Here is a 27,286-nt window from a genome sequence, read left to right on the forward strand (position 1 = left end):
TGAGTCTATTTTCTTTCCATAGGTAACTGGCTGCATTTGTTGTGAAAGTAAAGATTTAAAGTTGTCCAAGTCACCAAGTAATAATAAAACTTCACTTCTATCCAGCTTGTAATAACCTGCAGACATAACATACTAAACAATGTGCTTAGTTTTTTCATTTCACTATATTAAAGCTACAGTCCCCTGTCTACAGTACCCATAATGGCCCAACAATACATCAAGTGGTGCGGCTTTATAGTTTACTATTTGACATGTTATTGTGCGTCATTTACCACAGCACATCGTTTCCTGGTAAGTTAGCACAACCAGAAGCAGCGCACAAGGTGCAGAATTGAATTGTGATACAAATTAAATGGCATTTAGAGTGGTCGTAAAAGTGCGGTACCATAAAATACACTGTTGTGTGACAGAGTCAAGCTCAGCTTTGGTTTCTTTGACTGTACAGAACGTGATGTTCCTGGGGGATTTCCATGCCAGCTGCGGCTACGTGACCCGATCTGACCGAAAAAACATCCGTCTGTATACAAACTCCAGCTTCTCTTGGTTGATTGGAGAACTAGAGGACACCACCGTCACCGACTCCACAAACTGTGCATATGACAGGTAAGGGTTTCTACATCTTTGCTTTTCTTCATGTATGGGATTTTGTAGGCATTTGTGAGTTTTACCGGTTTTTGTTTTTCTGCATGTTTTGTTTCTGTATGATTTAGTGTCTTTTTTTTTTCACTTCAGGTGTGTGACTGTGCATAATTACTTGTTTTTGCATTTATGTGTTTCTACAGGTGTGTGTTGCGTGTGTGTTTTCGTGTTCCTAAAGTCATGTTTTATTGTATTTTTTTTTATGTTTCCACAAATGAGTTTCTACGTGTTTGGGAGTTCTGCCCATGTGTGTCCTATACATCTTTGTGCATTTGTGTAATTCTTTGTGGCTCTTGTTTACCTGTTCTTGTATTTCTGCACCTGTGTGTTTCTACATGTTTTGGCATTTAAGCAAGTGTTCCTTTTCCTATGTGTGTGTGTTTCTGCATGTCTTGTGTAACAATTCTGCGCGTGCGTGTTTCTACATATTTTTTGTTTCTCAAGTGTGCTTTTGTTTTAGTTGCTTTTTGCGTTTCTGCAGATGAGTGTGCTTCTTTGCGTGTGTTTTTTTTTTTTGAGCACTGAGTGGTTTGAAGAACTTTTTTTTTTTTCATTTGAAAAAACCTGATAGAGAAAAAAGTTTTTTTTGGCTGAAAACTGTTGACCAGCAGCTGTTTTCTCTTACCGGTTCTGTGTGTTTCTGTGTGTGTCGTTGTGTAACAGGATTGTGGTGCATGGACAGACCTTCCTGAAGGCCATTGAGCCGTACTCAGGAAAAGTATTTAACTTTGGCAAAGAATTTAAATATTCTAAGACTAAGGTGAGATGACATTTCCTTTTTTTTTTAAATCCAAAAACATACGTTTGCCATATGTTCAATCAGAAGTGAATTTTGAAGTAAACGTGCCTCAACACAAGTGACATGTCAAAGATCGGAGGTCTATTACCGACAAGACAAATATGGATCCGTACTCTGATATATCCAACTTAGGATCAGTAGTCATGAATTTAACCCAAACATGATAAAAAATCGTTCAGGAATGTCAACAATTTATGTCATAATCTATCTTAATAATCTATTTAAAAATGTTTAAAGTTCTTGACCATACATAAAAAGTAAGACCAAACCTGTTTTGATAGAAGCACAAGATTCTCACAGCCCTTTGACTCTTCTGTCATGTGTGCTCTCTAGGTCCTGGAGCTAAGCCAACACTTCCCAGTGGAGGTGAGGCTGAAAGCCTCTGGCCTTCTGCATCAGGCCACGCCCCTTACAATCATCTTGTGCGTCTCTGTGGTGGCGCGCTTTCTCCTTCCTGTTTCGTGATCAGCGGCTGGATTCCAGGGCTCCAAAATCCCCTCGGAGTCTTTAGTTTCTTTTGGTTTGAATGTATAGTCTGTAATAGTCTGTTTTTCTCAGTTGGGGCTCCTGCAGCACAACAACCGAGACAATCAGCAGCTCCAGATCTGCGCAACAAATCAGTGAAAACCGAGTTTACGCAGCACGCTCTCCCTGTTGGTTAAAAGCAACAAGATTTGATTCTATACACCTGATTGAACTGGCTGCTGATTCTTTTTCTTTAAGTGTATGATTTTGGTTTGCTGTTGCCTCTGGAACCTCCAAGATTTCGGGTTTTATCAGAAGTGCCATCAAGCAGTTTCATTCCAGGAAATCAAACCATTGCCACCTGACAGACAGGAAGCAGCTGTGACCTGGTGGAAAGGACATTATTTCCTCTGAAAGCTCTGAAACCTATAGAACATTTTTCTCACTTTGTCTTTCTCAAACCTTTAGCCAACAATTCTTTATTTTTGGAACAGAGATTTAAGTCTGGAATGACTCTTTTAATGTCCTTGATTGTGTGTGTTTTTTTTTTTTTAACAAACTCAACTTTTTAAGTCAATAAATTTGTTTTACTGTATTTTAAAAATGCTGTTTGTGGTCTGTTTGGTTTTGCAGCATGGAAAGTTTAGATCAGTTTGAATCGGCAGACATAAATTTACACCTTTAAAGTTATGGGAACCCTGCATAGAACATGAACGTGATTGTTGCAGGAGTCTCGCTGATCCCCGTCTACCTGATTACAGGGACTACAGTAGTTTTCTTACATTTATTTCATTTAATAACTAATATAATTATAACAGTTCATAAATGAAAAGGGGAAGAAGGAAGAGAACATACATTTTCTGCCCCCATCACTACATCAACAAAAATAATTCAAAGTACATTGAAGCAAATGAAAAGGATCTTAACATAAGTATTAAATAAACAGAAATACATACACACTTATCCACCCATTTATCTACACAAACCCTTATTGAATCTTACACACAGGTTTAGTGGCATCACCTACTCAGTTAAATAGATTGTCTTTTCTTGATAAATGCTTCTGCACACGAAATATATTTGCTAAACATCTCATTTTTAGTAAGACTTTTAAAGGCGGCAGTTGATTTAGTATTTTTAGTTTCTTTTTCCAATTTATTCCACATGTTGGTCCGTTACTGAAATAGACCTCTCCAATGCCTTTGTTCTAAATCTTGGTTTTCTGGATATTTCATGTCCTCTTAAGTCAAAATGTCTTTTATTGACTTTAACCTGTATATTGAGGGGAAATCATGTCTATTCTGCTTTGTACATAGATTTGAGAATTTTGAAATCAACTAGGTCACTAAATGTTAATATTTTCCATTTACTGAATAGTGGTCTTGATGGGTCTCTATATAACCATTCTTAAAGCCATTTCTTGTAATGTTAAGATTGGGTTAAGTATGTTTTATAATTAGTATCGCAAATTCCTATCCAGTATTGGAGATGTGGAGCAATAGGAGTTGTAGAGTAAATGTAATGCTTTGTGATTTAGGGACCATTCCAGCCTGTGTAAAGTAGCAATTCCTTTGGCTTTGTTTGATTTTATACCACTAAAGTGAAGTTTCTAAGAAAACTTGTCATCAATTATTACACCTTTAACTTTATTTCATCTACCCTTTTAATGGTAGTGCCACCTATGTTTACAGAAATAGTATTGTTCTTATTTCTATTACTGAATAAAATATGTTTGACAGCCTAAAGGTAATTTATTCGTATCCAACCATTCTTTTATCTTTACTAACTCTGTATTACTTTAATTGCCTGCTCTAGATTTATACCTTTACAAAAAAAAGGTTTATCATCTGCAAATAATATAGATTTTAAGTATTTGTATGTGCTGGCAATATCTTTTATGTAAAGAATAAATAATTTGGGACCCAAGACTGATCCATGAAGTACCCCACATGACTTTATACCCTCTCTTTGTACATACTACAGCCTCTTTTTCGAGTGACTAGAAGTCCATTGAAGTGCCAATCTTCTACCATACAAGCTAAGTTTACTTCAAAAAAATTATGGTCATAGGTGTCAAACGCTTAACGAGATCAACGAAAACACAAGTGTAGTTACATGTGTGTAGACGGATATTTGATACTGACTGTGAACTCATTAGAGAGGGAACAGGACTAGAATACGTAGTGGGTGCACTGAGTGAAGTAATACATTTGGTCTCAGGCATGGAGGTGGTAAAAGGATTTCATCCCTAATTTTTACAGACCTGTTTAAAGACAGGTCCAAAGAGCATCTGACCACATTTTATTTATGATTCGTTATTTATTATTTATACAGGTATATTTAATTAATTAATATTTAATGTGGAGCTAATAGTGCTCAGCTACAAGACAAACATCATGGATTAGATTAGAATAACTCTTTTAAAATGAGGATTATTCTGTTGACGCTGCAGATGAAGTACGCTACTCAGACTTTTCAATTACTTATCTGAACTTTAGGGGGCTCTGCAGTTCAGTTTTCCTAACCACAACACCACGAAGAAGCAGCTCAGGTTGACTACTGCAAAGATCGTCTATTTTCTTTTTTACGAAAAGAAAAACACAGGAGGAAGATCCAGAAAACAAAAACAAAGTAGGTCATATGAAAAAATATAAAAAATAATAAAAAGAAATAACCATTCTGATTTATGAAATTCTGTTCAAAGATTTTCTTCAGGTGATTCAACCATACAACAAATCAAAAGGATTAACTAGAGTTAGATTAAAAGGACGTGGGTTTTTTCATTTGTGCATAAATAGTGAATTGTAATATTTTATTTTCTCTATCGCTATTGGTTGTAAGGGTTTTTGAGTTTTGTTAGAGCTATAGATTTTAATGTCATCAATCTATTATTTAGATAAAATCACGTGGACTTAGTGAAAAATCTTAAGTATTTAATCAAATAATAAGGATAAAATAAAACATAAAGATTAATAGTGGAAGAATATTATTTTTAAATGCCTTAATATTTAATCAAACAAAATAAAATACCCAGTTAAATAAATGAAAACTGAATTAGAAATAATAAAAATAGCAAATATAAGTGATTTAGTATTTTTTAATCTTTTACCTTAAGTTTTTTTCAATCTTATTTTAGACAATCAGTCGACAACTGTTGGGGAAATAAACCTTTATTATTTATATTTCTATATCTAGATGGTCCTAATAACCTCATAATATTAAGAAAAACAAGAGTAAGAACGATTGCTAAGCTTTTTATCAATTAAATAAGAGAAACAACATATGTTCTGTTAATTAATTTGATAATCTAATTGTCCTACTTGACTTATTTGATTTTAAAATCAGATGGTTTTATGTCTTGACTTGATCGTCGAGGGGAAGGTATCGTGGAAAAGCAGCAGAGTGAGACCTCCTGTCTCCGGCTTCACCTCGCTCACAGCTTTAGGAAACGTGGCCTTATTGCGAGTCCAGCCGCCGCCGCTGGTTGATGAATGAGCGCCGCACAGCTTCAGCTGCTTCCTCCATCCGACCTACAGTTTTCCTCAAAGCCGGAGCAGTCCACTTCAAGACGCCGTTTTTAGAAAAGTCATGTCTGAGGCTGAACAAGTCCCGGCCTCGGCCCCGGAGGCCGCCTCCGCTGTTATCCTGAACGCCACGGACTCCAACGGGACTGAGGCGCTCAACGCCACGGCTAAATTCGTGGCCACCCCGGAGGGCACGGCGCTGGCGTACGGTAGCTTGGTGTTCATGGCGCTGCTGCCCATCTTTTTCGGAGCTCTGCGGTCCGTGACCTGCTCCAAGTCTAAGGTAACGCTCGAGAACCGCTAGCCACCTCCAGAGAGCAGGGTTAGCAAGGACAGAATAATTAAAATGATTCTATCTAATGTGTATCCGTTTGCAAATCGGAGCAAATTTTCCAAACTGCCATAAAGGCCACACACTAGCATTCTTTAAAAGCATTCGCACTTGTTGCGTTCACGTGCTCTTGGGAGGCATGTTTTTTCGGAGTTCGCGCATCAGGTGGTTTGTTCTGTAATTTAATTGTTCATTGATTCTTTTGGACACACGGATGGAGGATTTCCGGGATCTGAAGCAGCACATATGTTAATTGCGCGCCGTCCAGTGAGTCGTGTGTGTCACCTGCAGACGTGTACTTCACGCTGTCTTTTCGGGGTGTCATATATGCGCAGTGACATGCGCAGTGAACAACTGGTGGTGGTAATGACAGCAAAAACCGTGGTGTATCCGTCAACACAGGAGTCAAATGTTTTAGAGCCGTTAAAGAGCTGTGGGGTACAAATGATGCAACATGTCACTGCCTTTAAATTTAAAATATTGATCAGGTATGTATGTATTTATATGTAATTTATGTATGTGTATGTATATATATATTGGACCCGTTCCTTTCAGCTACACACTGACCAAAATTTGCACACACCTTGTAACCAGAGAAATTGAATTTTGGACACAGTGACACCCCCCCCAGACCCCACCCCAAATAAGGATGACATCACAGAAGACAAAACTGCCAAATAAATAGAATGGGCCAAAATCTCTAACAGGGCTCAAAACATTGCAGCATACACAAATGAAACCAACGTGTCAGGAAAATACAAGTTAAGTTTTGAAATGATCATGGTATGGACAAAGCACCCTTGGCTTTGTGGCCATTTTGTGGCAAAGTGTGAAATTTGGTGATTTTTCTCATGGAGGAAAAGTTTTTGTTGTTTTCATGAACTGTCACACACGCCACCAGGTTAAGGCAACAACCACAACCCAAGTTTTGTTGACCTTTGGCTTCAGGCCTCTTTTCCAACACAGCAGTTTGCTGCAGTTGAAGTCTGCTACAGTAGCATGAGATGTGTTCACAGCCACAATGGCCATTGGGTCCTGGCAGAATTACATAACCTCTATATCATCACGAGATTGTTGGATCTTTTGTGTTATGGCATGAGTGGTCGAGTTTTTTTTTTTTTTTTGGAATAGCTGTTAAATTTGGGCCTGCTCCTCTTTGTGTCAATAAAGTGATCTTTGTTTGTTGGTGATCATCACAGTCCACAGTAGTTAACATGCTAAGCTAGCATATTCTGCAGATCATCTGTGCCCTGATCGTGGTCCCTGAGATCTTACCAACTAATCATCAGCAACTAGGAAGGGAGAGGCGGCAAACAGGCAGGGTGGTAGATCTCCAGGACCAGGATCGGGCACGCCCCATCTAGGAGTTGACTTTTAAAAACTTCCAGACTTGTGTTTCAATCTAAATACAACTCATCTCACTAATGCCTCCATTGTCACTGTGAGGTCAAGAAACTCAGCGAGACTTATCAGCAGAAATGTTCATGACAGTCAGAGCTGATGTTGACCTTTCTACACAAATCTCTACATGTCTGTAGTTCTACGGTGCTGTCATCAGAGGGCAGCATGAGTCGCTCATACAAGCTTGTAGTATGTTTTTGTGATTGTGTGTTCTGCTCTGGTGGCTTAGAGGTCAAAGACCTGCTTGGAATGAATGCAGCTGCTGGTACAGCTGCATCTTTCTCTTCTGTCTTTGGACCATTTTCTGTTTACAGGCCAGCAGGTTCTTAACCAAACTCATGATGTTCAACTCCGATCAGTTCATTTATGATGCAAGATGTTGATCAACGTCAAACCAACTAGATGGTTGAGTTCCAGTTCTGTGCAGATTGATTTCTGTCAGGCAAACATAACTGAACGGTAAACGTTTGAATGTCTTCCCTGATGGAGTTTACACAGAAATGGTCTGGATCAATCTGTTGAATAAGACTCTCCAACAGGATTGGATTTGGTTACGATCTCTGTGACACACAAATGAGACCACCTCTTTGTTTGCTTTCTGAAAAGTGATCTGCTTCTTCATTTCGCTCCTGCTTTCTTTTTTCTTCTTATCTCCAATTTGACCCTTCTTTTCTCCTTGTCTGTCCGTGCACACCTGTCTGTCCACCCATCCTGTCTGTCCGTCTCTCTGTCTGTCTGTAGGAGCTGGGAGAAAATGATTACCATTCTGGGTTCAGAGTGAGTATGAGAGCCGCACACTTCCTGTCAACTGCATGAAAACCACTTGAATGATGCTAGTGTTCACGCAGCAGCCGTTCAGCTTCCAAGGTGTGCATGTGTGTCTGTTAACCAGAGCCATCAGCAAGGCAAATCCAACGAGTCGTTGTAGAGCGGCACGCCTTCACGTCTGTGTCGTGCATTAACAGAAAACCAGCTTCCTGCTTGGAGAAGTGGTTTTAGCAGTTGGGGGATTCCCTTTTCTTTTTAAACTTGTTTGTGTCTTAAATTCTCCAGTACTGGGGAGAACTAGACCACGCCCCAAAAAAAGTAAAAACCAAAGTGCATGATGGGAATAAAAGATGCCATCTTTTTGACAGAAAAATCATGGGCTGTGTCTGAATTCCCTCCATACACACTACTTGGTGCACTAACATGGCATATGCCTCTCTTTCGGGGCGTCCGAATTAGGCCTGGACAATAAATCCCCAATTTTTTGTCATCCTGATGTGAACCTGTGCGAGATGCGCATCGCAAAAGACTACAGAAACGGCTATGAAATGTTAAAACAATGTCGTGGCAGCTTGAAATATTTAGCAAATCAAATGCTGTTGTCAGCATTCCCATAACAGACTAACCAGAGGGCATTTGTGCTAAAGTAGAGGTCAGACATTCAAGGTCATAGCCTGATGAGCCTGATTGCAGAAAGTTGATCTAAGTGCAGATGTGAACTAAAGGACCACATACCGTCACTGAAACCCTCAATTTGAAACTGCCAAATGTAGACATCCTTAACCACACAGCTGGTGTTGAGTGACATGTGGGGGACAAAAAGCTACCATGAATAGTCGAAGCAAAAAACCTTTTGGATGTTATCAGCTCAACGCAAACAAAACTGAAGCTGTGACTTTCTGTTCTTCTCTGACAGTTTTCCACATCCTTCACGTTCCAATCGATTCTGATTTGCTGCTGGGTGTGCATTTAAAAAGTGATAATGCATGCCTTAAAAATAGTTCCGTCACATAGCTTAAAAGTTCTGTATCACTGCGCTGGGTTCTTTAAAACAAACTTTAGCTTCATCATCTGGACAAAAACAAGCGGTAAGAGGGGAACCTTCTCTCTGAACTGATGCTTTATCTAACCCATCATGACCATCAGCATAGACATCGCTTTCCTTTGTGGGCGGCCGTGGTGCAGCGGTAGGGCGGTCGTCCCATGATCGTAAGGTTGCAGGTTCGATTCCCGCCTTGCACGCCCATGAGTCGAAGTGTCCTTGGGCAAGACACTGAACCCCACCTTGCCTCTGGTGGTAGGCGGGCGCCTGTGTTTGGCAGCTGAGCCGCCACCGGTGTATGAATGTGTGTGTGACTGGGTGAATGGGTCTGTGACTGTAAAGTGCTTTGTCCTTGTAGGAAGAAAGGCGCTATATAAGTATACGCCATTTACCATTTACCATATCGCTTTCATTTGCCGCTGCAGTCAAGGTCGTTGCTGGCTCACCTGTTACAATGACAACGTGCCGTACCACGCATCAAATAGTCCGTTTTTGTGAAAAGGTGATTTAAAGAGAAAAAATTAAAAGACCAAAAATTGAATACTTATTTCTTTTTTAAGTGACTATGGTCTAAGCGGGTTAATGGCCTTCGAAGTAGGGTTGTGCCGATGGACGATATCATCGTCCATCGTGATGGGTGACTGACATCCCGATGGAGAGACCACCATCGTGATGCCACGCCCCCGCCACGTTGCGCGTCGACACCATAAGCCGCGGTTACATGTACAAAATATTTTGATGGGATCAATGGTCGGATTAGAATCCAACCGTGTAGATGGGCCCAGAAAAATGTTTTCAGAATATAAAAACGTTCACTAAGGTCACAATTTTGGTCGGAATAAATCATTCGCACATGCGCAGTATTCGCACATGCGCAGTTTGAAAACCGGAAGGGGATACAACTTCCGCCGAGCGGCTTTTTTTCCAAACTTTATTGAATATGACAATTCAATACAAAACGATAACAGCGCCGAGCGGCTATATATATTGACATGTCAGCTCGGTAAAATACGAGATGATCTTCTAAACGTGCTTTTAATAATGTTACGGTTATTATGAAACACCTGTTCGCTCATCATTTGAATTTTAATCCGTGTGGCCAGTGCTTTTTCTGAACGGAGCCAGGATTAGCAGTATGCTAACACGGTCTAACAACATTAGCTTTGGGTGGCGCTGCATCCTGTGAATAACATCAGCCTTTATTTAGTCGGGACACGACTGGAAACACAAATCCGCGTGATTGTTTGAATGTTTTCTAAGGACTGAGCGACATTTCTGCTTTGATGCTCAAACCTCTGTGTGTGCTGACGATCCGTGCTGTGCTCAGACACACGTTTAGACCCGGTTCTGAGTTTGATAGCTCGTACCCCTAGAGCTGCGGGACGGATCGCAGTCTTAAATCTCCCACACATACCGCTCATGTACCCCCCCCCCCCCCCTTCCCATCAAACACAAAGCTGTAAATTCGCACTCCGCCGGTCCACTCCGCTAAGTGCGGGAGTGGACTACTTCTTTTCTATTTTGTTTGTTACTTTTTCTGTTAAAGTCACTTCCCTCAGTTTATACTGGCTCATCGCGGATTAACCATTAGTTGGGAAATAAAATGAAAAAAGCAAAATAACGAATAGCAGTTATATAAGAACGAAAAATGTAAAAAAAATACACCCCCCCCCCCCCCGACGATGTCATCGTCCATCCCGATGGTTGACAGCAAACATCGTCAGCGGCCAAATTAGGGGACATCGCCCAACCCTACTTCGAAGTTTCCATTGTCAGAATTAACGCACTTCACGGAAGCAAAACTTTGAAGTGCATTATCCTTACATAACTGCTGATGCATGCTTTGGTTTTTAACACAAATATTTACAAGGTTTAATTTAAAAAAAATTAAAGCAAAAAAACTACATGAGCTGTGCTATAGCACGACCATTTAAATGAAGATGTCTGGTAAAACACTATCATTTCAAAAGGACAAACTGAATTTTCATAGCGACATAATTATTCTTTATTTCATTGGGTTTTTTCTAACCTTCTCTGCCTAAATGAAGCTAGGGAATGTTGACATTCACACCACCCTATAGACCTCCATCGTTCCTGCACTGGCTGAACTGATCTTGTGCTATCCAAAAAGTTTGTCCAGGACTTCGGAAAAGTGCCGTCTTCATCACATTTTAGCGCAGGTGCAGGCGGGGTTTCATCTGTTTTTAACACGTCCGCATGTTCTGACAGAACTGATCAGAGCTGAGGTGTCAGCAGGTGCAAAGATGAAGAAGGGAAGCTTCAGAACTCCCTTGTCTTGTGTCTCCGACCCAGTTTGCATCTCAGGAGACCGGTTGGAGGAGAATATAGATGAAGTTGAGTCTCAGGCTGTTTGTAGACCGATGCTTTATGGTGGGCTGAATGGCAAATCGCCACAAGGGTTCATTGGTCGCCATTCCTGCACGGAACATTTGTTTCTGACAGAACAATCTGAAACTTGCACAATGCCTTTTTGTTTGGACCAAACATGTAAGCAGATACTGTGGTTCTTATGAGGGCCCTTCTGAAATGTGTGTGATGTTTCTCTGTGGCAGACATGTGGATCTAGTGTCACCTGAGGGAACGATTAAGTTTAAAGCTTGTTGGAAGTAAAGCATCAAAAGAACAGAAGGAACCTAAACATGGAGAAATGTTTTTCACCCGGCTTTGTCTATGTGCTGTGAACGTTGGACGGAGAAATGGCAGAGGAACCCTGTAAAAAGTCGGCTGGCCATCTCTGGTGCTGGAGAGTCTGTATTCCTGCTCTCTCTGGACTGCTAGATGCTGACTACCTAAATCAGTTCAGCCAATCAGGATGTGGAATCACGTGAGTCATAATCAGCAGCGGGCTGGTCAGGGAGGACTGGAGGACGGGCAGGGTGGTGGCTCCTGAGGACCAGGGTCGGCCCGGCTGTTCGAAGTAAACATGAAACATTTCTTTATTCATGTGGGGTCCTTGGAGACTTCTGTGCTCTGAAACCTGCTGACACCTGTTTACCAAAGCAGACCACCTGCAGTCCACACATTCCTGCAGCTGAACACCAGGACAGCTGTTCTTGAGGGCGAGAGCATCAGCTTTAAGCAAACCTTTCAGTTCAGCTTCCTTAGTGCTCATCTGCAGCAGGCTGTGAGGTTTCAGCATTCTGAGGAAACAGATGTGACAAACAGCTTGAAAATGATTTGACATTTTACCCCCTGAGTTGTGTACTATTTGTTAAAGAGCCACTCTATTGGTGTTTTTGTTGTCTTTAATGTGTTCTTGTGGCATTTTTATGATGATGGAATGCATAAAAAATCAATCTCAAAATTTTCAGTGTTTCAGGTTCTTTTTTCAAATCGTTGTGGATCAGAAGCAGACAGAAAGATGCAGTTTAAAGAAGAGCTTACTTGTGATGTAGAAAATACGCTGGGCGGGCCCCAAGCTCCCTGCTCTGCCCCTTTCTGAATCATCCACTAACAGACAAATAAATCCATGAACGTCTTTGTTTTCCTCGTCTGAGATGGAATCTGGATCTAAACTGTACGGCTGGAAAGCTACGATATTGCTGTCATTATTTAGCTTAGGGGGTGTGAGAGGCTGTAAGATGGCGGGAGAGAATAAACAAACAGCTCGACACAACTCGGATCACTGAAAACACAAAAAAGGAATGAATGATTCGTTTGGTTTTAAACTTGAACCCTTTGAACCAATCAGACGTTGGGATATACCTGTCAGCAGGTATCGTGGTCCTCTTCATGAGAGCAAATTGCTCCATCATCCATAAATTCCATAAATCCGGCTGGAACTCCAGTGAATTCATCAAATGCTGATGTTGTCCAAAGACCCACCTGACCAGCGGCTTTACATTTGGTGTATTTAACAAACAAGCCTCTTTTTAAAAGGTTTCTGTAGAACGTTATCCATAGACTTAGTTTGTCGACCCTGCAGGCAGTTCAGTCATGAGCTGACTCTTTATCCTGCAGAACTCTGCAGACATGCCGGAGACCATCACCAGCCGGGACGCCGCCCGCTTTCCCATCATTGCCAGCTGTACTCTGTTTGGGCTTTACCTCTTCTTCAAGGTAAGTTGGGGTCTCAGCTGCTACCTTTCATTGAAGCTGGGGGGGGAGTGTTGTTTAAACTCTGTGCTGTTGATCAGGTGTTTTCTCAAGAGTACATCAACCTGCTGCTGTCCGTCTACTTCTTTGTGCTGGGCGTCCTGGCTCTGTCGCACACTATGAGGTAAGTCAGCAATCGTGTACAAATCACTGCAGTTAAACCAAGACCTCTAACCTGATGTGTCCCACAGTCCACTGATGTCCAGAATCTTTCCCGTGTCTTTGCCAAACAAGCAGTACCAGCTGCTCTTCACTCAGGGCTCCGGGGAGTCCAAAGAGGGTGAGCTCCAAACTGTCCATGTTTGAACATCAGCTATGCTGCTGCAAGCCCCGCCCAAAGTCTTAACTTTGTCTATGAAAACAAGGTGGATCTGCTGAAGGAATGCGCACAAAAAGCTCATTCCTGTCTGAAGATGCTCTAAAAATCGCCTTTTCTAAATGTCAGTGTGCTGGAGAGACCTGTCTGTCGGTATTGGTGCACAGACAGCTTTAAGGTAGTTAATCACATGAAGGCAGAAAGGGTTACTAAATTCTGGGCCTCAACCCTGAAATGCAGAGGATTTGACTGTATTTGCAGATCTGTTGAAACACCTTTGAGTTGAGAAACGCTAAGTAATACCTTCGCTCAGTGAAGTTTTTTCTGGAACACACTTAGTTAGAAAAAAGAGCAAATCTGAGGGAAAATAACAGTTATTTTAAATCCAATTTGTTTTATAAAATTGAAGGTTCTCATGGTTCAGTATTGGGTCATTTAGACAAGAACTAGTCATCCCGTCTTTAATCAGACGGTGGGAAAGTTCTGATCCGTCTTCTGTCTCTCAACAGAAATAGTCAACTATGAGTTTGACACCAAGAACCTGGTGTGTCTGTGTATCAGCAGTGTGGTGGGAGTCTGGTACTTGCTCAAGAAGGTAATCTGATGGATTCCCTGCAGTCTGATTACAGTAATGCTGGTAGGAGGGTGGATCACCGCTGCCTTTGTTTTGTCACACCACAGCACTGGATAGCCAACAACCTGTTCGGCCTGGCGTTTGCCTTGAACGGGGTGGAGCTACTCCACCTGAACAACGTCAGTACTGGCTGCATCCTGCTGGGGGGGCTGTTCGTCTATGATGTTTTCTGGGTGAGACGCTCATGAAACCCTCTTCTGCCTTTTTGACGGACATTTCACTGCTTGTTTTTTTTATGATGCAGTCAGGATTTGGTCTAAGTTCAGGTGGTCATTCAAAAGTTGTTCTTGTCTTCTCAAACTCTCCAGGTGTTTGGGACCAACGTCATGGTAACCGTGGCAAAGTCCTTTGAAGCACCGATTAAATGTGAGTGAGAACGAGCACAACAGCAGTCCTTCATAAATGTCCTCTGAAGTGTGATGAGAGCAGAGCAGGGAGGTTGCAACCCGCCAAGCCTGCGTCTCATACAAGTTCTTTATTAAACAGCATTTCTTCGTCTGCTCCTGATTCACAACATTTTGAATAAAAAACACCCATAAATACAATTTCTCAATATTCTTCATGTATGTCCTCCATCATGAGAAAAACGCCACAAGAACTTGTTGATCATCAAAAACACCATTTTCATTGAAGTTGGTGTTTAACCCTTGTGCTATCCTAGGCACTTTATCGTTGGGAGTTGGGTCATCTAGACCCACTAGACAGTGCTCTGAACTAGGGCTGGGCGATATTGGATTTTTCATATCACGATATTGTTTTTTTCATATTGTGCGATAACGATATTAAAAACGATATCAAATAACTATATTTTTCAAAGTAATCTTTATTGCACACAGTTTTAAAAGACCACAAATAAATTCAAATGTTTGAACTTTCAAGTTTAACAGAAAAATAGACAAAAAATTGACACAATTATGTCAATATAAAAAAAAGTGCAATAAACTAAAAAAAACTCCCAAGAAACTCCTCAGTTTCTTTAAAATGCTCTTCAAGAAATTAAAGAAAACTTAAAACAAAAAAGTTCTTAGTTAAATACTTTGTGCAACTTCGAATAGCTTTCAAAGACAAGTCAAAAAAGAACAACAGATCAACTTAAATGGCCTCCTATTCTGTGAGGCAACAAATGGGCACCATGGTCAGTGTGATTTCTGCTAAATGAACAAAAGCCTACAGATTACGGGCAAGGAAGACGAGTGTATCAACCATTTCAGGTTTTAAAGCTGCCCTTTGACAGGTTACAATATTACCCCCTGTACTAAATACCCTCTCAGATGGGGTGCTGGTCGCAGGGATACACAAATAGCGCTTTGCCAGGCAGCTAATCCTCGGGAAACTTTTCTCGTGGATTTTCCACCACTGTAGATTTTTTGTCGTATGGCGTTACATTGGAAAATGCCGAATGTAAAGACTGCTGCTGCAGCGCAGGTCTTACCGTTGTTTTTGAAGTCTGGCATTGAGCATGCTCGAGGGGGTGGTGCTGCTTTAAGTGAGAAAAAAGGTTGGTGGTATTTCCACATTTATTAGGAACGTTTCTTTGGCACAATTTGCAGTAGACGTTACTTTGACTTTTATCCGACTTTAGATAACCGAAAAACGTCCACACGGCGGAACTTTTCAGGCCGGTCCGTTCTACAATGCCTCTTGAACCTTCATCTGCGCCCGCTTGGCTCGAGTTTGTTAACTTCTCTTCAGACGGAACATTCATTTTCTGCAAGTGTTAGGATTTGCAACGCATGCAGATACTAGCTTGCATCCTAGCTTGTAAATAACGTTCACTCTAACTAGACGTGGCGCAGTTTATTCAGTGATTGGTCTAGCCCTGTGATACTTAATTGTGATTGGACAAGAGGGCGGGTCTTCCGGGGGTTTCTCCCGTGTTCATTTAAAACGAAAGTTTATCGCAATAGACTCATTTCACTATCGAAAAAAGGTAATATCGCAATAACGATAATTATCGTTTTATCGCCAAGCCCTACTCTGAACCTTTTTTCTTCAATGATTTGTGATCTTCACTGGTGTCCATGGATTACATGAAATCTTTCCACCTTTATCCACCTTTGTCATGGTAGGGAGAACATGTCAATGTAAGGGTGGGGTCATCTAAGATAGCACAAGGGTTAAATAAGTGGACCTGCGGTTGACGTCATCATAAAAGCTGACCTGCATTTTGTTTTCAACATCTGTTACAGTTAAGTTCAACCATAATCTGTGTAGAACAGAGATGGACAAAGGCTGTAGACACGTGACCCATTGATACCAGAAATTCATTGGATTCTGAAGCCCAGAAAAGCCCACTCATTGAATATGACAAACAAACAGGCTTATCAGTGGCTGGCAAGAGTGCAAATGCCATCTGTCAATCAAACCACCATTGTTAAAGTGAGTTGTGAGTCAGGAAAAGTTACCGTAGTGTGAACGAATATTGAACTAACCAAAGAGATGAATAAAGGCAGTAGAATGCTACCCCTGACGTTGTCCAGTCAAGACAACGTAACGTTTTCGTTTGTCCATTGAACTCGATGAAATGTAAAAAAAAAGATTGGGCCTTGAAGATCAGCCTGCTCTTCTCTCTACTGCACACGTATGGCTATTACACTCTTTCTGTCTTTGTAGCCAGAATGTTCTTTTTTAATGTGCAATATTGGTATTCAATAAAAAAAAATAATTTGATGAAAACCGTTTTTAAATTGCTGTTCATTGTCTTCAGTTGCCTGAAGGATTAGTTTGGATTTGAAAAGTGAGGTTTGCTGCTCTGTCCTCCAGTGGTGTTCCCCCAGGACTTGCTGGAAAAGGGGCTGGAAGCCAATAACTTTGCCATGTTGGGACTGGGCGACATCGTCATTCCAGGCATCTTCATCGCTCTGCTGCTGCGCTTTGACGTCAGGTCAGTCCACACTCACATCAACCATCATTCATGATGACCAACAGGAGCCTTTTTTTCTGTTTGGACCCCACTGAGATCTGTTTTTTCCTGTTTATGCGCAGCTTAAAGAAGAACAGCCGGACGTATTTCTACTCCAGCTTCTTGGCCTACATCTTTGGCCTTGGCCTCACCATTTTTGTCATGCACACCTTCAAACACGCACAGGTACATTGAGGTCAACCAACCTTTTCATTAAACTTGGGTCTACGTGTATTCTAAGACGTGACATTAATTGTGAAGACTCAAGTCTTTGGATTTTAGAAAATATAGTTCTGAAAACAATAATAGAACCAAAAACTAAAAAGCAGGGGGGGGAAATCCACATTAAAGGATGTTTGTCTGGGATGTATTTCTGTGAAGACGCTCGCTCACAGTGCAGAGGGTTCAACTCTTTGACTTGGTTTGATGGCAAATAGAGTTTGGGGTAAAAAAACACATCCAGTGTCAGTTTATTTGGCTGTGGAATTTGGCTCCTTATGTAGAAGTGGAAAACCCAGATGCCTGAGCTTTTTAAAGAGGCTGAACAAGTCTTCACAGTGAACCAGTGTTCAGACCTGACAGCAACACACGCTCTTTAAATACTGTAACACAATGTGAATCAGCTGATTGTGTAAGAACTTCACAGCTGTAAAGCTGTAGATATCCACTCAAAGTTGCTTTTCTGGGCTTCAGAATCCACTGAAAGAGTTACGGTAGTTCATAGAATGTGAACACTGGAGCTAAAGCTGCGCTGTTAAAAGGTTCGATGGGTTCTCAAAGAGCTTAGCCTGAAGGGGTTCCACCATGTTTATTTAGACCTATGTTGTTTCTTTAATCTGATGGGCCAATATTAAACTGGAAACCATGCATTTAGTCCTCTGCATGTCACGCTATTTGCAGCTAGCGCTGTCCCTTTTAACGCAAATGTCTTGTAATCACATTAATTGCGTGTGAAGAAATGAATAATTGTTTTTTTCCCAAAAGGAGGGGAAAAAACAGCGTGAGCACCTTGGCTGCTCTTTGAGCAGGTATAACTGTGGCCCCTCCCTCCTCTGCTGGGCCAACAAGGCCAATAAAGCGACTCGCAAACGAGCCAGAAAGCGTCACCCTCATCAGTCCCTACGCGCCTCTTTAGCGAGGTCTCTGCTGATTGCGAGCCGTTTCGTTGGAGAAAACACAGATCAGCTTTGCTTTTTTACCACAATCTCTGCTGCTTAAAGTCCCACTGCAACTGTAGTTTAGCCGTTATAAAATGGTTTCCAGGGGTCTTTTGATTACGATTATGCAGGTTTTATCATAAACCAAAAAGCCTGAGAGACCAGCTCAGACGTTCATGGATCTGTCTGTCTGCAAGTGAAGGATTTAGACAAACTGTCCACAGTCCTTCATGGTGTCTACAAACACCTTTTTTCTCCTGATCTTTTGCCATTTTGACGAAGTAATCTTCAGAAATGCAGCTTTAATCTTTAATTCTTTGAGAAATGTCCTTCTATTGTGAGAAAAATGTTACTAAACAAGTTGACACCAAAAAATATGATTTTAATTGGAGTGGATCTTAACCGGCAAATGAGAGTACATTTAGAAAACTTTACTGAAAACACGTTTGACTCCTCCATGGCAAGCGATTGGCAGCAGATTGGTTGGGTAGTTAATGGATTAACTGGGACTTCTGACAGTAAAACAGTCACATTCTTCTCAAATAGTTTTTATCTTTGTTTCATTTACTTGATAAAACCTTCGAAAGGGATTTGTTTATTTGACATTAAAAGACTTTACAGGGGCATGGAACTCTCCTCACATTATGTTTTTGTGCCAACTCATCACAAGGATAAGTCATTTATGTTAAAGTTGAACTTTATTTACTTTGAAAACTTTCAGGGAACTTTTTTAACTTTAAAAACCAATTTAATAAAATACACTACTGAGGCTGTTACTCCCTGCACTTATGGGACCAGTTTATTACTTTAGTAAATTTAAATTAACAAAGTCAATTGTTGGAGTTTTATTATTCTAAAACACTTTTACTGGAAATGTTTATCGTCTCCAAATATGTTATTGACCTTCTCGACCACTAATAATCAGCATGAGGATAAAACCATATTGGTTGATCTCCAGTTCTGAACCAAGTTCTGGCGTGTTCTGTCTGCAGCCCGCTCTGCTCTACCTGGTTCCGGCCTGCGTGGGCTTCCCTGTCATTGTGGCGCTATTCAAAGGAGAACTCACGGAGATGTTCAGGTGAGTCACCATGGCAACCGCTTAGGCTTAATGAAGAAGTCCCTATTGACAATCAGGAGGGACTGCGAAACTCATTGACATACGCTGCGGGTCACACGCCTCACTTCTGTCCGCTCGCAAAAGTTTAAACCCCTCCAAGGAAGCCACAGAGTCCAGGTGCAGTCCGTTCAGCCACGTATCCTTGAACTCCCATAGAAGCCGGGTTAGTACCTTCAGCTCGTCGGTTTTGTTGAGGAGGGGACGAATGTGTCCCATAATGACGGATGATATGAGTGACCTCTACTTTTGTTTCCTCTCCTGGAGCTTTCGTCCGGCCCCCCAGCCTCTTCTTTTCCTCCGTATTTCTTTGGGAATCTGGTTTCTCCGCGTAGAGAAGGACGGTGTTGCGCAAGGCCAACAGCTGATCTCCGGTGTAACCAACTCAGCCGCTGCTGAAACCGTTAGGCTCCCCAAGGGGGGCTCAGAAAAGTCCAGAAAAAAGTAAAAAAAACTAGAAATAGTCTCCCCATAAGTGGAACCGCACCAGGCTAGGGCCACTCCGAAGGGAAACAAAAACCACACCTACAAACAACAAAACACAGTAAAAACTGAGCTTTAAAGAGCAGGGTTGCCATGACACGACAACGAGGAAAAAGCAGCTTGTAAAGCGTCTTTATTTGAACATTCAGCTCTAGAGCTGAACAGTGTCATTTTGTCAGTTTGTTCCTCCTGAGGTCACTGGCTCTGGTGATGCCACCCCAACAGATGCAACGTTGATCTAACCACAGTGCTGAGCATAGTTGAAGGTCTTCAGTTTACTTCCTCTGTAGATGTTCCTTTACGACCCCCCCGTTCCCCATGTGGGTGTCAGAAGATCTGATCTTCGGTAATCTGTAGGTGTCAGGGGTTTAACAGGACGCCTTCACTGCTTAGAAGGCCAAGCATGCTGAAGATGAGCACTTGAATGGATCAAGTCATTCTCAGATCTAAAGGAATCTTATTATTCCAGCAAGGAGTGGGGGGGGGGGGGGGGGGTGCCTGACCTTTCATTTTGTTCCTTATTGCGCATCAGTTGTTCGTTAGCCTCTTCCTCTCTCCGTTATCCTTTTTTTCCTTTCCTCCAGTCCTCACATCTTATCTCGACTGTTTAGTCACAAACTCTGATCATCACCAGAGATAAAAAACTTACCCCCCTCTTTCTTTTCTTTCTTTTTCTCCATTTCATCTACTTTTTCTCTGACTTCTTTCATTCTCTTCATCTCTTCTGTCCTCTTCCTCTTTCTACCTGCTCTCATCCCGTTGGCCTTAGCTACGAATCGTCAGAGGAAGTTCTTCCTGGTTCTCCCAGGCTAACTTCCTTTCCCACTGTGAGTGGCTCCCCGGCCAGCCTGGCCTCCTCCATGGATGCTGTCTGTTTGGCCACAGGCTCCTCCCCACTCCGCCGTCGATTACAGCCCACCTCCCTGTAGAAGCCCCGCCCTTAATATATTTTCCTGTCTGGACTGGACTGGTAAAATAAACAAAATGAACTAATGAAATCAGCTTTGTCTGTCCAAGATGAAACCCATTCCCCTGAGCCACCAACCCTCCAGCCGCAGAACCTCGACAATAATAACTGCTCGTCGTCTGTTATTCAGGGATTCAAACCTCACACAAACAACAAAACAACAACAGAAAAGTCACGGACCATGTTTAATCAGTGACAGAATATTTTGACTTTTTTGTCAAAGCTGGAATAAATGTTTTCTCAGACAACCTTGAGGATCATTGGCTTCCCTCATTAAAGCTCAATGGAACTGAGATCCAGTTGTTCTGCTTGTGCTGTAAATAAATCTTTCCTGATGAACAAATGGACCTTTCTTTCTGATTCTGATCTTACTATGGTTTTCTTCATTAGCAAGCCTTCTATCACGACTGAGAAAATTGTCATTGCATCAAACTGAAGTTCTAGCTTCATCTTCTTGTGCTCTGCCAATGTTTTTATTCAAAGGCTCTTTCATTCAGCAATTCTCAATCCATGGAAACTTTAGTTCAGTGTACTGGAACCTGGTTCGTTTTTGGTTTCAAAAGCTGATCGTGACCTAAAGCATGTGTTCCAACCAACAAAAGAAAGAAATTAGGATTTGCCCACGCTGCATGTGTTACTACGTTCACAATGAATGCGATTTTGCGTGTCAAATTTGTCAGATGACTCTATTTGGATGTGTGGCCTATTGACTACTCAAAGCTTGACCATAAAATTGCTCATAAATTTCATGCCCGAGTCGTGGGGCATGGAGGAACTGCCGCCAAATTTGTGGTCTGATTGCTACATGGAGCCTGAATATCTCCTTTACAGTGTATGGAAACCATGGATAATGTAGGGGGATCAGGTTTATTTCTTATAGATGGATAGATGGATAGACAACTTTATTTATCCCTTTGGGAGGTTCCCGGATGGAAATTGACATCTCCATCGTATACAGCACTATTTGACATACATGTAGGAAAAAAGCAGTACAATAATCAAAAAAGTAAAAACAGTAAAGACAGTTTACAGTACTGCAAAAACGGCATATAAAAAAAAGTCATTCAGGGCCTTTCCCTTCTGTCCTCCCCCCCCCCTCCTAAGTGGTGGTTAAAGAGTTTGATGGCACGGGGGACAAAGGAGTTTCTCAGTCTATTAGTCCTGCACCTTGGGAGGAGCAGCCTCTTGCTGAAGGTGCTTCTCTGGCTGCTGATGGTCGTGTGCAGAGGGCGGGTGGCATTGTCCAGGATCCAGGTTAGTTTTTTTAGTGTCCTTCTCTCTGCTACAGTAGCCAGAGGGTCCAACCTTGTGCCAACCACGGAGCCAGCCTGCCTCCGTGTTTTGAACAGCTCTACAAAACCATCAGTGATCACGTCTCCATGTCTGGGTTCAGGAGATCATTCAGAGACTCTCCATCTACTGCAGGAGCTGTAGCTGAATGACTGTGCTCTCAGCGCTGCTTCCACATGTCTGACGTGCCCGAGGAGGAAAAAAGTGAAAATAGGAATACAATCAGAGGAATCGTTTATCATTGTCTCAATGGAAGTAAGAAAAATGTTAAAGTTCAGGAGAAAAACAGTTTTTTCCACGTTTTTTTTTTTTTTTTTTGGACTTCACCCGCTGATTGCGTCTTTGAACACATCACTGGCTAAAGGCCTGTTCAGACCGGGACGAATTTCGCCGGCGATTTTCGCCGACGTTTAACGCCTCGTGATTAAACAAAGGGCACCAATATGAGTGTGCACACCGACGCGAAAAAACGCCACGCGCCAAAGCGTCAAAAAAAAAAAACGCCGTTTTTTTTTTTCGACGCGACGACCAATGAGAATGGCGCTTTTGCACACGTCTCTGGAGCTTCTGAAGTTACAGTAAAACACAACTTGGGGGCGCTCAAACACAAAACTGCCTTGCTGAGCACACATACCAGCGAAGAAGATAAACACCAAGTAGTGTCTACACTGCCGCAAAGAAATAATGACGGACATTCTAAAATATCCCCTTACCAAGTACCAGTTGGAGCTACTGATGCTTGAAATATTCATGTTTTCTTTGTATGATTCTGACAAGCGCGTAAATACTTGCTCTCTTCTTTTGAGTGAAAAGCGACTTTAAGAATCGTAAAGTTGCGCAGCGCCACCTTGTGTACAGGAGTATTTCTGTTTACATTAAGCGCCATCTAATGTCAGGGAATGAAATTGCATGTTCGCTCGGCTCATCGTCAGCGAAAATCGCCTGGGTGTGAACACAAAAAACGTGGCGAAAAACGCTGGCGAATAACGCCTGGCGAATATTCGTCCCGGTGTGTACGGGCCTTAAAGCTGAGTTCCTGACTGCTTGACATGCTGCGTCTTCTTCACCAATGTAAAGTTATTTAAACTCTGGACATGCCGCCTATATCATGTCACAAGGCTCAAATTGCACTGCCACCAGACTGGCGTGCAGCGCCCAATCCGCAAATTGTGCTGCTGGACCTCAGATCACGTCTGTACATCGACTTGGCATTGAAATTGGACACGTCTGCCCACGATGAACGAATTGCGTTCGTTGTGAATGCACATCACATTCCGCACACTTCTCATCATTTATTATGCATTTGCTGTTGCGATATTCTGGATGGAATGTAGCTGCATGTGTAGTTTGGCTCCTCGTCACAGGTCCTGTTGCTGTGCACTGAAGGTGTCTCCAGTTTATCAGACTGATAAATGTCTGGTTTATGTACGGTTAATGGCTGACTAAGTGTGCATTATCAGTAATTGACCCCTGTCGTGGAAGCCTGAACCATACATCGAAAAGCACTTCCACGAATGGTAAATGGTAAATGTTGTGTACTTGTATAGCGCTTTCTACCTTCCTCGACGGTCAGAAGTGCTTTACAGTCACAAACTCATTCACCCATCCACACACGGCAGCTCTGCTGCCGAACACTGGCGCCGACCTTTCACCAGAGGCAAGGTGGGGTTCAGTGTCTTGCCCAAGGACACTTCAACACATGGGCGGGCAAGGGGGGAATCGAATCTACAATTTTAAGATCAGAGGTTGACCGCTGCACCATAGCTGCCCTTAGAAGTGCATTAATTCTCATAATGCACACATCGAAAGCCATTAACCTGCTTATAACCACGGTTACTTACAAAAGAAATAAATATTCAACCAGTTTTAGTACTTTGTTCTTGCTATTTTATCGGTTTGGATCGCTTTTTTCGCAAAAAAGCAGATTAATTGTTTAGGTGTGCAATTATGCCTGTGCATTACTTTTTAATGCAAACCCAGCAGCCAATCAGAATCGAGTATTCACCCGGATCATGGTATAGTTTCTTTTTTTATTGTATCAAAAAGTTTCAAAACCTTTCTCTGAGAGAGATAAAATAAGAAATAAGGGAAATAAAATGAATAATAAAGATATGAACATAAATGTGTAGTGTGAATTCTGCCCACGAAAAATGAATCCATCCATCTTCTATACCCACTGCTGGTACCAAACCCAGGCACTGCTGGGTGGAAAAGGGGTTCAGTCGGACAGTTGTCTACATAGTTTCACATTTACGCCTAAGGGACGGTCCAGAGTCATCAGTGAACCTATGAAGCCTGTTTTTGGACTGTGGGTGGAACCTGGAGGATAGACCAAGGAGAGGATGCAAACTCTACGTAGAAAGAACTTAGCTGGGATTTGAACCAGAACCCACCTCTCACTGTGAGGCAAGACTTTAGAGGGAATTTCTGTTGTTGGGTTAAAACCCTAATGTTTGTAGGTTTGATTCACTTTGTTTCCTCGTTTTTTTTGCAGATATGAGGAGACTCCTGCTGAAGAGGCAGGCACCAAAGAGGACTCATCAGCGTCTGACAAGAAGGACCAATGAGGATTTCCTCTCAACTCCAACCCCCCCCCCCCCCCCCCCCCCCGACATCTCTTATCCAACCTGCTGCTGCCATGTTTCATTGAAGCCCCGCCCCATCGCACCTCTCCTGCTTAGTGTTAATCGCCGGAGGAAATGGGGGGGCTATTTTACCAATGTGTTTGCCTCCGGTGACTGGAAATAGCAGCTGGTTTCCACGGCAACAGCAGAGACGGATCCGCGACGCGGACGCATATTCACAGCTGCAGCATCCTCAGAGGTTTTCTGCGTTTACAGTTTGGCTCAGCTCTGCCAAGAAACTGAAGAAACTGTGCAGTTTAACAAGCTTTTCTGTATGCAGGAGCTCGATGAAGAGCCAGCTTCACTGTCAGCATCCTCTCTCTCGCTGGTTTTCCTACGTTTCCCAACATGTCTGGCTTTTCTCACTGACCGCTGATCCTGCTGCTTTCTGCTTTTCACACCAGCTTTTTCCACTCACTCCGTTTTATTTGACGCTTTCATTTGTTTGGCGAAAGGCCTGAATTTTACGGTGGAAAACCCCGGCGCAGTTTTTAGTTGTCAAACGGCTCGTTACGTTCTCGTTCGTCAGAGCTCCGTGTTGTGAAAATCGGTTTGTATGATCGTTGGTTGTTCAGGTTCTTGACAAAATAAATGTCACTTATGTTTCAACCATCTGCTGATGTGGCGTCAGAGTTTACTGAATGCAGCAGCGTGCACCCGAGCCCTGCCAGCCAATCACAGTTCAGTGCTTAAAATATATGCCTGTTTTCTGCACAGAAGCGTGTTTGCCTCATTATGTTGTCCTCTTACAGAATTTCCAGTTGTGCTGTCATACATGCGGCACAATTTAAGGGATGGAACAGAAAACAGAACTGCACTGGCAGTTATTTTTTGGACTTGGAGCTAGTTGGAGGAACATTTGTTCAATTGGCTCTTCTGAATTTGAGTTATTTGGATTTAAATTAAAATAAACAACAAATTCAGTCGTTCATTTTCTAGTTTGGTGATTTATATATTTAAAGGTCAAGATTGTGATGTTAAAGGTCCAGTTGATGAGGATGGCTTAATAAGTCCAGCTGCTTTTAAGATGCTCTGTCTTTAAGTGATTTATTGAAGTGAATTTATTAAAGCAGCTGTTTCCCACAGGCCAACGCTCTGAAGCTGTGTTTGAAATTTGTCAAGTCCCTTTTGATTTGGGATCAATAAAGGGATGAAATAAACTTGTAACAATGAGCTGTAATTTGTTGTACGTTATTTGATGTATTCCTTTGGAAAACTGAGGGCAAAATAGAAAAATTGATTGATCGTTAATTTAAAAAATATCAAATCAATACCCAGATCCAAATATTACTAGTCTTTTATAGTTTTTAGAATTCTGACTTGCAGGTCATTTAAAAAAAACAAAAGTTGTCTCAGAAATGCTATGAAATAAAATCAGAAGATGATCATCTACACCAGGGGTGTCAAATTAATTTTGGTTCACGGGCCACATCCAACCCGTCTGATCTCAAGTGGGCTGGACCAGAAACATAAAAGCAAAATAAGCTATGGTCAGCTGATTTTCTGTTGGTTTTGTTTTGTATTTTTCTGTTACGGTTAACCCTAACCCTAATTCTCCCTCTCTCCCCTAGTTTACAGCCCCTCATAACCCCAAGCTAATATTAGTGAAGCAAAATAATGGTGATCAATATTGAAGCTATTCAGCTGTAGAGTTTATAGTCCAATTCCAGCTCAGATGTGGAAAATAAAAGCGTTGATGGATTTGTCTGCAGGTGGATGCATTGGAATGGAGCAGTGAAGGGAGACTTTGGCCCGCCTGTGACAGTTAATGTGTCACAAACCCGAGCTTTTTCTAACCACAGGTTTTCATAATCTCCAGATCCATCACGAGATGAATAAAGAAATTCTCAGAAACACAGTTTTCATCTAAAATTATTTTATATATGTCCTCCACAAGTAAAAAGCTCCTAAAACATGTTAAAAACACCAAAGCACTATTTTCACTGAAGTCTGTCTTTAAGGCCTCCAGCTAAAAACTCAAAGGCAATATCTTCTTTACAGTTGATATTTAAAAAATCACTTTTTATAAAAGGTTCTGCTTGATTTAATACATACATTTTACTTAAGATATATATATATATATAAGATAGGGGATAGAAAAAATATAAGAATAATGTATAAAACAAAACTATAAAATTTAAAATGGGCTTAATTTAAAAAAAACATTGTTTAATGATGTCATAACTGGTGAGCTGAGCTAGTGAATGATGTCATTGCTCCCAGAACATAAACCAGTGGACTCTGTTAATGTGAATGATGTCATGATGTCATCAGATGTCATGATTTCATTTGACATGACATCTGATGGCATCTGATGTCATCAGATGTCATTTGACACCACACAATGACATCATTTGAAGTCAGAAGGCTTCCAAGAAAACTCTTGTATACGTGTGCTTTCAAGCTTCTAACTGTTCTGAACGAGCACGTGGAAAAAGCTGGACGAGAGCACTAAGATATCCAACCACACAACAAAGACAGCCGCCAACGTTCCAAAAAATGGAGAGGCAATACAGAGTCTGGTCTTCATCAACACCCACTTTAAGACACCGTATCAAACACCAACAATGTCTGTGAACACAGATTTCAAAAAGGTGAAACCTAAGGTTCAAAAGACTGAACGAGTGGAAAATTGGTCTCCAAAAAAGACAGACGCCAATGTTCAAACCCAGGTCAATAATGGAGAGGTCAAAAAGAAGAAAAAGGTCTTCAAT

General features: G+C 41.7%; 2 protein-coding genes across 6 annotated transcripts in view; both read left to right on the forward strand.

Moving 5' to 3' along the window:
* Positions 1–3,835, forward strand: part of LOC101169591 (deoxyribonuclease-1) — a 23,753-nt gene extending 19,918 nt beyond the window's left edge. For both annotated transcript variants that reach the window (XM_004086324.4, XM_011472960.3), the window contains 3 exons: positions 446–603; positions 1,303–1,399; positions 1,772–3,835. In XM_004086324.4, the coding sequence (XP_004086372.1) occupies positions 446–603; positions 1,303–1,399; positions 1,772–1,903 (387 nt within the window). In that variant the 3' untranslated portion in view covers positions 1,904–3,835. The remainder of the gene's footprint in view (positions 1–445; positions 604–1,302; positions 1,400–1,771) is intronic.
* A 1,312-nt stretch (positions 3,836–5,147) lies between these two features.
* hm13 (histocompatibility minor 13) lies at positions 5,148–25,748 on the forward strand. 4 transcript variants are annotated; one of them, XM_023957003.1, is made up of 12 exons: positions 5,148–5,710; positions 7,901–7,936; positions 12,951–13,049; positions 13,127–13,209; positions 13,277–13,365; positions 13,911–13,996; positions 14,083–14,208; positions 14,344–14,401; positions 16,799–16,919; positions 17,021–17,123; positions 19,087–19,172; positions 24,443–25,748. In XM_023957003.1, the coding sequence occupies exons 1-12, from the start codon at positions 5,492–5,494 to the stop codon at positions 24,513–24,515; spliced, it is 1,179 nt and encodes a 392-aa protein (XP_023812771.1). In that variant the 5' UTR covers positions 5,148–5,491; the 3' UTR covers positions 24,516–25,748. The 4 variants fall into 4 exon arrangements, with proteins under 4 accessions (XP_023812771.1, XP_011471260.1, XP_023812772.1 ...); XM_011472958.2 differs by lacking the exon at positions 24,443–25,748 and adding an exon at positions 20,461–20,906; XM_023957004.1 differs by lacking the exon at positions 7,901–7,936.
* Positions 25,749–27,286: the final 1,538 nt, after the last annotated feature.

The sequence above is a fragment of the Oryzias latipes genome, chromosome 7 (genome assembly GCF_002234675.1).
Source record: "Oryzias latipes chromosome 7, ASM223467v1".
Lineage (NCBI taxonomy): Eukaryota > Metazoa > Chordata > Actinopteri > Beloniformes > Adrianichthyidae > Oryzias > Oryzias latipes.

Bases quoted from the DNA above. Each gene is read 5' to 3' on its own strand.
- hm13 (XM_011472958.2), top strand. From the start codon at position 5,492: ATGTCTGAGGCTGAACAAGTCCCGGCCTCGGCCCCGGAGGCCGCCTCC. The intron at 13,050-13,126 runs GTAAGTTGGGGT...GCTGTTGATCAG, and splicing joins GGCTTTACCTCTTCTTCAAG to GTGTTTTCTCAAGAGTACAT. The intron at 13,997-14,082 runs GTAATCTGATGG...GTCACACCACAG, and splicing joins TCTGGTACTTGCTCAAGAAG to CACTGGATAGCCAACAACCT.